This window comes from Elaeis guineensis, chromosome 5, assembly GCF_000442705.2.
Source record: "Elaeis guineensis isolate ETL-2024a chromosome 5, EG11, whole genome shotgun sequence".
Classification (NCBI taxonomy): Eukaryota; Viridiplantae; Streptophyta; class Magnoliopsida; order Arecales; family Arecaceae; genus Elaeis; species Elaeis guineensis.
In genome coordinates, this window is record NC_025997.2 from 126,192,907 (window position 1) to 126,202,851 (window position 9,945).

The 9,945-nt window shown below is 35.8% G+C and overlaps 1 protein-coding gene across 2 annotated transcripts; it reads left to right on the forward strand.

Moving 5' to 3' along the window:
* Nucleotides 1-905: 905 nt before the first annotated feature.
* LOC105045884 (ribonuclease MRP protein subunit POP4) lies at nt 906-9,645 on the forward strand. 2 transcript variants are annotated; one of them, XM_010924314.4, is made up of 9 exons: nt 906-1,221; nt 1,334-1,372; nt 1,459-1,532; nt 1,657-1,919; nt 4,878-4,946; nt 5,128-5,186; nt 5,325-5,426; nt 9,153-9,296; nt 9,414-9,645. In XM_010924314.4, exons 1-8 carry the CDS (start codon nt 978-980, stop codon nt 9,278-9,280), a joined length of 978 nt encoding a protein of 325 aa, XP_010922616.1. In that variant the 5' UTR covers nt 906-977; the 3' UTR covers nt 9,281-9,296; nt 9,414-9,645. The 2 variants fall into 2 exon arrangements, with proteins under 2 accessions (XP_010922616.1, XP_010922615.1); XM_010924313.4 differs by having other exon boundaries at nt 907-1,221; nt 9,153-9,315.
* Nucleotides 9,646-9,945: the final 300 nt, after the last annotated feature.

The following is a 9,945-nucleotide window of genomic DNA, read 5'->3' on the forward strand; positions in this document are numbered from 1 at the left end:
AGTTTCACTCTAGATGTATTCGAAGCCAGAATGAACAGTGGATTATGAATATCCATAATAAATAATGGAGAAGATGAAGTTCCTTGAGCCTATGATTGATTAGTCTCTATTTCTGACATTGTGAATCAGAAAATAGAGCTAAAAAATGATGGCGAGATTTGAAATCCTAAAAGTGGTTACCAAAGTCCAAGGGCTCTAATACCATATTAAAACTAAGAGAAAAACAGTTTGAGAATTTTTTCTATTGATTGATTAATGCTTCAGCTCTACAAAGCTTATATATAGGTTGCTGTAACAAACTTTATAACAGTATAACAAATTGAAACTAATTTCAAATAACTAAGTCACTAACTACTTACCACGTGTACTGGTTATTACATCAGCTAACCATAATTTAAACCGTTTAGCTAACTAACTACTTCTCAACACTCCACTTATTGAGCCGTCACCATCTCTCCGCATGCACCACCACCACCTCCTCCTTTGCTGCACTTGCTCAGAACTCTTTCTCACTCGCCACCAACATAGTCTCCATTGTCGTCTCTGATTACACTTTTGACTGGTTCTGGAAGGTCACCGATCCGTCTGTGCTCAAGCAAATCGTATCTCCGATGTATGTGAAATTATTGCTTGGACCGTGCCTGGGTAGGCCACCCTAATCTTATGGTGCTTAACATGCCAAATTCACCCTTGTATTTCACCGTGCTCCCGGATGCATGCTGGTCAACCTAGGCGTGGTCCGGATAATAATTTCTTCCGGTATATTACTATCTCCTTTTTTTTTTTTTTTATGCAAAGCTGAGGTGGAAGATGCTGTCCACGCTGGCGTGCTTTCTATCGGCCCGGTCTGCAGCAAAGCTGGTAGACCGGATCTAGGGAATAATTTCTTCCCACGGAGCCGGGCCGCAGCTTAATCGCCACATTCGGTCCCGGGGTTTATTGCCTGCGGAACACCGGAGAGCTCTCCCACGGCTCCAATGGCCTCCCAGACGACGACGCCCCCGGCCGCCTTGTCGGAGGGGAGGAAGCGCGCGCTTGCGGCACTGGACCGAAGGTTCGCCATCGAAGCAGAGCTTCTCCAAGAACGAGAACAGCGACACGAGAGTAAGAAGAGGAAGCGAGCTCCCGAGGGAGAAAGGGAATCCGAGCGGCGGGAAGGAGAAGACATTGCCTCTCTCGCCTCCGCCGTGGCGCCAAATCCCTCGTCCTCCTCCAAGCAAGGTCCGATTAGGTTTCCTTTTTTCGATATTCTAATCGGCGATTTCGATTTCGAGTTCTAGATTTTCCTTGTTAGATATAAAAAACTAAGATTGTAGTTTTGAATTATTGTCAGGGAATCTCGTCACTGGTCGAACTCCTCGGCGGGAGACGGGTAGATAAGTCTGGAATCCTTTTTCCTTCCTAAATTTTCTTTGCAATTTATGGAACAAAAGGTAAAACTTTTTTAACGCTATATAGATGGAGACGCGCACCCTGTGTACTCGGAGCTTTCCGAGATGGTTCATGAGAGTTTGCTACAAGGTGTTTCCAAGGTGCTCGCAGTTGTTCTGGTGTATAAAGATTGGATTTTTTTTTTTTTACTAAAGTTTATCATAGGTAATAATCTTTTTTTAATTCAGATTTTGATATTCGGTTCATTTTTCTTTCTTATTGAAGACTACGAATAGAGGGGACTCTTTGAATAAAGTCATCAACGATATTATTCAGAAAGGTGACGAGGGCATTAAGTATGCAAAAGGAACCAGAAGCCTAAAGTTTGACAACTGGATTCTCCTGGATAACTTCGTGTCAAAGAGTAATCAAAGAATGGATACACGGGCAAAAGCTTTACAGAGCCATTCGAAACGGTCAAGGAAGCACATGTCCATGAGGCAACATAGAAAGTGTGGAACATTTGATCTGCCCAAGGAGTTCTATAAGTAAGTCCTAATTGTAAGGATCTTGTTGGGGCACTTTTGCCCTAGTTTTGTTTTGGCTTGCTGAGAAATATGAGATTTGCATATACATATGGATGTAACTTATTCTGTCAAATCCTGCTCCCTTTTTCTGGTGCATCACATCTTGCATATTCAAAAGACCATGTTTAAGTGTACGTACTTGTATTGACATTGCAAGTAAAACACAGAATTGTAAAAAAAAATTACATTGTCTTGTTTTCAAAATTTGAAATGTGGCCAAGATGATCTAAATTCGTGCAATATGAACATAGTGTTAAAAAGGGCCGACGAAGTCAAGCCCTTGAGAAAAGCTACATCCGGAGAATTTATATCAAAATTCCGAGGTGCATCTGATAGTCCCTGATGCCTCATGTTTTCCAGAGCAACTTGACCTTAAAAGATAGTAAGAAAGATAGTTATAGACTAACAAAAGTAAGAGGACAATATGGGAATTAGATCATGTTAAAGGTTATTGATGCTAGTTTACATAATTACATGTGAAGAATGGTGGGGTTATGGTAAAATGCAAAGCTTACTTTGATGATAAGTATGGTGAAAAAGGAGAGCTTTGTCAGCATTAAGTTAAGGTGTTCATATGTATGGGTGATAAAAGTAGTGGAGATTCAACCAATCGTGTTAACAAAGACAAAAGTGACTTTCAAGGATAAAAAGAGGACAGAATTGAAATATAAAGAATAATGGATTGAACATGTTGCCTGGGTTGACTTCCTAAAAAGTAGGAGAATGCCATGAGAATGGTGGAAAAACATAGAGCATTTAATTATAAGAACAGATAATACCTATAACATTACACAGATGATTAATAAGTTGGCTGACTTTATACTACTAATTTAAAATGAAAAATATCAGGGAAGGAGAAGGATGTATATGTGTTTTGTTGATCAGAAAGGGCTAAGTTTGGTTAAAATAGAGTTCCATTTTACACAACAAGAAATAAAGGATATGAAATTGATGGTTTGGTAATGTTATAGAGATAGAAGGACAAGTGTTTGACTAGTTATAAGCAGTCACAGTGTTTTTAATTGTAGCATGCCTTTCCTCAAGGGCAAGTCCTTGTCATCCACACTATAGTCACATGCAAGCTTTGGCTATCCAAGATAAGATTACTTGGCATATGATTTGGTAAATGATGAAGTTTTCTTATGAAAAGGCTTAGGGCGAAATCAAAGCTTTTTATGTTGTGAATAATAAACTTAAGCATAAGTTTTATCACAGACGAGGTACATCAAATGCATGTTTGATAGAGAATATGGGAGTTATAGTTGCAATTAGAATAATAAAAAAGATTTGAGGAGTCAAACTTGGAGCACGTAAAATTGTAAATGATGAATCATACTAGATCTAATGACATGGGAATGTCAGGATAAACTGGAAACAAGAGGAGAAAACAAAAGGTGGTATGTAATGACTTTATGCAGGTAATTCCAAATTGATGTGATAAGCCTTTTCTCATATTTTCATTTTACCTCTTGTTGGAATCCTATTACAACATTCCTCCATATGATATAATCTGGTGATAATCAGAGTATTTACTTTATCTCCTTCACCTTTAGTTTACCAGCATCTTGTTGCATTATATTTATTTGAAAATGTCCTGTGCATAAATTGTACATATCCTTTAAAAAATTCCAGTTATCCAGCAGCTAATTTTGAATTTAAATGTCTTGCAAACACATGAGGTTTATCAGTATCACTTTCAATTGGAGAGAGTTATAGTGCTATTTAATCTATGTCCACATTTAATACAGATGGAGGTTTAATGATATTTTCTCTGGTTAGTATCCTTCTAAAATAGTGTTTTGCCATATCAGTTGTCCTTTTAGTCTAGAGATTGTCATGGGTTTTTCTTTGTATATTATGATATGCTAGATTTGCTTCATTATTTGCAAATATTATAGTGCATAAAGAATTTATCATCACCGCATATTTGCTATCTATTTGTTTGTATGCTAATTGATTTTATAACTGTCCACATAATATACACATGCACATTAGCTATAGTGTCAAGGTAAAGTTAACAAATTATAACTGATTTGAGCAGGGATGTTACTTTGCAGAAATTGTTATTAATTACCGTTCTAATAAAGACTAAACCAAGAACCGGAGCAAAATCCTTAGGTTCTCTCCAGTGAAGATATATTGCATATATTCTAATTTTGTAAAAGGCTTGAAATTTGTGTCATGAATAGTGTGGAGTAAAAAAAAAAAAAAAAAGACAGTCCAGTGCATGAGGCTTCTGCCACTGCAGGGTCCAGGGAGGGTCCTATGTTTCAAACTTGTGACACCCAAGTTGCAGTAGAGCAACCTTATCATTGTACCGAGGTTCATCTTCTTATGAATGATATGGAGTACAAACATAAAAATGATCATGGGTAAAAGGAAGCAGGCTGATTACTTCTACAAGCTATCAAGACTTTTTGCCCCATCCTTTTCTTGCGATATGCTTTGTAAGCAGTGACTTTAGTACATTAAGATTCTTAGTTTATTTGCTTTTAACAAAGTTTCTTATCCTTGCTTGGATCTGAGCTATGAAGAGTGGTTGGATGGTATGATCATGGTTTGACCTGATCATGACCAGTGCAATCTCTTTGTGAGAAAATCAATGTGACATTGTTTGCACAGCTGCCTCAAATTAATTTTTGTCCGTACATGTGATGAAAGTGAACCAGCACCCCAGCCCCTTCTCATTCTCCACCCTGAATTGGTGGATTTGGATTCCTCCACCTGATAAACATGGGCAGTCTTAAGAATTTTGCGTAAAACATATTTTGAGATATGATTCATGAGTTGTTACCATGGCATTGAACTACTGTTATTAATTTATGACTGTAAATAGATATTCTTCACTTTTGCAGCTTAAATCGCCATTTATTTCTCTTCTTGTTTTTATTTCTAAAATGCATTGGATATTCATTGCAGCTTCGATCTCTTCAAACCAATGCATGAAATGTGGAAATCCTATATTATCGAGCTTCTAAAAGAAACTGGGTGCGGTTTCTTTTACCTTTTCTGTGGATTTTGTGGTTCATATGTTTATTTTACTTTTGATTATTTCCCCTTTGTTGGTTTTGTTGGTATTTTGAATTTTTGACACTATCTTGTGGATATCAAATACTATATTACTAGGGTGACGCTGATTGTTTTTTTGACTATTCTGGATTGCTTCCAGGAAAAAGGAGTTAGCTGAGTGCCTTCTCATGGCAGACTTACATGGTGCATTTTTTCTAGGTAATTCATCATATATTCTATGCTACAATTCCATTTTTTGAAGTTGGTATTGCTCTCATGTGCTCGAGTGTTCCAGTAGCTGTACATTTTTTACTCTAGTTTATTTATGCTTGAAAATTTGTTGCTCTGTTTCTGTAGTTGTCGAATGCAAAACAACTGCCTTCAAGGGTGTAAGTGGTATCATGATTCGTGAGACTGCAGAGACCTTTGGGATAATTACACAAAATAATCGATTTCGAGGTATTCTCTGAACAATATTGAGTGTAAGAAAGTATTTATTCCCGTGTTCTTTTTGCACATGTAATGCTTACTTATGTAAGCAGGTATTCCTTTCATAGGTTAGCCTCGTAATAGCTCTCTAATTGCAACTTTTGGCAATACTGTTGATGGTTTTCTGTAGTGAGTATCAGTGGCTTGTCTGTCTTCATCTTTCCTGTTTTTGATGGGAAAGCCTAGTCAAAATTGTGAAGGAAAAGACTACTGATGGAAGAATGATAAGGGTCACTTCATGGCTGAATATCTTCCATCTTGCAATGCAACCCTTACAATCCGATCTATAAAATGCTTAGTTATTTTCTGATTCAGTATTTCATTTTTCATGATTTCTTCACTTTGTTAACATGTGTAACGTGAATAAATGACTAATCAACTCTAGTATGTCAGATATTACAAATTTTTACCTCAAGTAAAAACAATTTTTTTTACTGTATTTTGAGTCAATTGCAAATCCAACTAATAATTTCTAATAACCAGTATTCCAGAATGAGGAATAAAAACATGAAAAATACTTTTCCAACATACTCTTAAAACTGTCCATTGTCTCTCCACTTTCACAGGTCATGATGATCCATCTCCCTGTGTAACTATTTGTGCCATGATATCTTGGAGAATATCTACAGTGATAATGCTTTTACATAGAAACACCCTGTTGTTTTTGGGATTATTAGCATGAAGAATCTTTTTTTAAAGAAAGTGGAATTTAACATCTATATATGGGTACTAATTGCTTTCATCTGCTAATTCTATTTCACATTCTATCCGCCATCTTGATCTTTTACGGCAAACTCCCAGATCATTCCATAGTCCACCTTGAGTGAAAGATCTATGATGCCCACTTTAAGCTGTGTCTTGTCATTCTATCATTATTTTTCCTTAGTCAACCTGTGCACTGCTGAATTCATCTAATGTAAAGACTCAAAACAAGCTGGCCGGCCTCCTGCTTAAATCTGAACTCTGGAGGGAATCCTGTCTCAATGAGAAGGCTTGATTATATGGTTTTACATCATGGTTAAGGACCTGAAAATTATTTTGTTGTGTTCTGGATTCTATCTCATGAGTTAGAGTTAACATAAAATGATTTGAGGTTATACATAGTTGTTATGAAAGTGATGCCACATTGTATCCTCCTTGCTCACAAAGTATTGCTGATATGGATAGAGAAATAAGGAAATCATGGATCCATTTTAAATATTCAATATTGGGTGCCCGTTCATGAAATTAGACTAGCCACTGAAGTTAATCCATCGTAAGATCTCATACTTAAGTTCCGATGATATGCTTGCTCCATTTGTTGATATGGAAAATTTTCATTCATGTCATTGCCTTTTTTCATGTTGCAGAAGTTTATCCTATTTCTTTCCAACTTCTAATCATCATAAATATGGATTTCAGAATTTTCTACATATCAAATGAGAGTACTCTACATAGCAAATGTTACTTCTCTATGTACATCTATCTATTGTGTAGTTGTGGAGATCATCTCCTTAGTAGCTAAAAGTTTCAATGCGGGGTGAAGCACCTGCTTCTGAAAATATCTGGAGCCTGGCTCCTGCACAGGTTTCCCTACTCCCTAGTGCCTCTTGACACAATATTTTTTGAGTGCCTCTCTTCCTTGCTCCTGCACCTGCTCCCAACTATGATAGCAAAGTATATACCACATCAGCTTAGTGTTCTGATGTGAAGTGACTGTCATAACTATGAGAACGTTGAGTATGGCATCAATCAAATGATAATTCAATAATGGTGGACCAGGTCATTTCTTGCTGGTTAAGAAACTTATATATGATTTGAATTCGTCCTATGAATATACCCCTCTCCAGTCTCAAAACTGGAATTAGAGTTGTGTACTAGGGCTGACAGGATGTCCTCTTGGGTGGTGAATGCTATTAACAGTATTGTTGAGTCAGATACATGAAACTTTTGGTTTAGTGATTTATTCATGTGGTGAAGGTAATATCATGGTGCTCTGGAGCATGTTGAAACCTTGTCATGTTTTGCTGAACATTTTTATTCAACAAGTCTCGTCTTTCAAAGCTGACTTGACTTTGATCTTTCATGGTCGAGCAGATTTTGTTAGTATTCAAATACATTGTCCATTGCCCTACTACTATTCTCTTCTAACAATGTATGACTAAATAAACAAATGATCTCTAAATGGTAATCTACCCCTTTATTTGGCAATCATGATTGACAATATTTCTTAAGCTTTTGCAACCCAAATGGAAACATTTTATGTATTGGAAGCAAAAATATTTTTTTCAATAGCTATGTGCAGTACATTTCCTTAATATTCTATTGCCTATTTCTTTCAGTTAGAGATCGGTAAAACTGAGAGTGTCAGGTTTATGTGGTTTTAAGCATTGTACTAATTGAATTTACTATTGTATGTTCAGTATTTTTTTCATTTTATCAGTAGAAGTGTATGTGCATGCATAGAAGGGAGAAATATCATCGAAAGTTATAATTGATATTGACTTAATTATAAAAATTTGTAAAAATTATCTTAATTTATTATTCAAAGTGTTTCCATGTAGTGAATGCAGAACCACTTTCTAGTTCCTGTAACAAATATGAGAAATAAATTTGAAGACAGGTGGCTACCTAATCCATTGATTAAGTAAGATCCAAATTTTAACACAACCATTCTAAAGTCACTATTACAAAACATAGGAATGAAATTTAATGATAATCTTTCCTATGATTCATGAATTATAAACTCAAATTTCTTTGCATACTGTCCAGAAATAGATGGTAGGTCCCTTTGTGATTCATTAATTGTATTAAGATCCAAATTTTGTATTTCCATATAGTGACCTGAGAATGCTTCTTTAATTACTATATTAAACATGAAAATTGAAATTTGATGATTTGCCCCTCTATAGTTCATTGATTATAATAACATTTTATAAACACAATTTCATTTTATGTTCAATGAATAATAGAGGAACCTACAAGAGAACTATTATGTGGTCACGGTACAAAACATGGGAAATGAAATTTCATGTAGATTCCTCTATTATTCATTGATTATATTTAGTTCCAACTTGCGTTTCCATATAGTGACCGCTTAACTATTTTGTGGTCACTACATCAAAATGGAAGTTGAAATTTGATATCAGGTCCTTATGTTGTTCTTTCATTATAATAAACCCAAATTTCATGATTCTATATAGTGAAATACCATTCCTCCTACATGGGAAATGAAATACCATAACAGGTCCCTCTATGATTTATATTGATACAGAGCAGGAATAATTCCTTCTACAGGTGAAAGTAACATGAACAAAATATTTTTCTAATGTCAAGTGGGCCATGGCAGGTTTGTTATTTAGTTTGTCTAGAAATTTGTGATAATATTTTATACTAAGGCATATATGTTGATTATTTTTCCTTATGCTTTTCTTTTGACACATCATATTATTACCCTGTGCCCTACCTGCTATGTTACTATACATTGATATCTCTTAGTTTATGCCTGGTTGCTTATGAAATCCTAGTTACAAAATATATTGTGCATTTTCAAAAACTATATCTTAAATACTTTAGGTCAGATGGAGGGGCCCATGATGACTAGTTCTTTTTATGTGTATATTTGATATCATTTAGCAATTAGGTTTTATTGCATCATCTTTCTTGGACCAATTTCAGACATTTGTAAATGATAGTTGATATCTATTGGATTTACAGTTGTTCCAAAAATGGGTTCTGTATTCATATTTCAAGCTGGCTGTTGGAAGATTACTTTGTATGGAGACAAATTTTCAAAAAAAATGTTGGAGGATAATAAATCTCTGAAGCATCGAAAAACATTCTGACAAGATGAGATAGAAGGTTGTCAATTTGGCTAATGGTATAAAACTTTTGTTCTTTTGCTGAAAGTTGTGAATATTGCATAATTTTTGTAAGCATAACTTTATTAAGCTTGACATCATTTTCATCGGGTACCAGATCAGCCTCATCGTGCTGCTTTACTTCCTGCCCGGTGGTTGATAGAAGACCTCATCGTGAACCAGCTCTTGGGTCACTTCTAGATTGTCCTTGCTATCTTAGAGGTGGATCAAGGTCTTCCCTCCAGCTTGGAGAAAAATGGGATATATTGCATTTGGACCACTTACTAGATACAATCACTGGTTGCAAAATGTATTACCAATGAATCTTTAAATTTTGATCATCTTACTCATTTATTGGTTGCTTGGATATGATTTCTGGCATTTGGCTTTCATGGAGCTGTCGGTGTTCTGCATTTTTTTGTTGATCCAGCTGATCCAGCCAAATGTACGGTAGGACACCATGGAAATATGAGGTCTGTTGGACGGGGTGGTATACCTAAGTTCATAATTTTATTCTCTTGGTTCTTTCTGAAGCTGGTGTTGGTTACATTTCCTTGCCTGGTCCTTGAGTTTTTCCCACATGGTAGAAAGTTTTGCTGTAGGTTTCCTTGCTTGTATGACAAAAGATTTTTATGACGCCTGTGAAAATG

What these genes read in the sequence shown, in the direction of transcription:
- LOC105045884 (XM_010924314.4), top strand. Translation starts at nt 978, where the DNA reads ATGGCCTCCCAGACGACGACGCCCCCGGCCGCCTTGTCGGAGGGGAGG. An exon ending in TGCTACAAGGTGTTTCCAAG is followed by an intron (nt 1,533 to 1,656) that starts GTGCTCGCAGTT and finishes TTCTTATTGAAG; the next exon opens with ACTACGAATAGAGGGGACTC. An exon ending in ACAAAATAATCGATTTCGAG is followed by an intron (nt 5,427 to 9,152) that starts GTATTCTCTGAA and finishes TTGGATTTACAG; the next exon opens with TTGTTCCAAAAATGGGTTCT.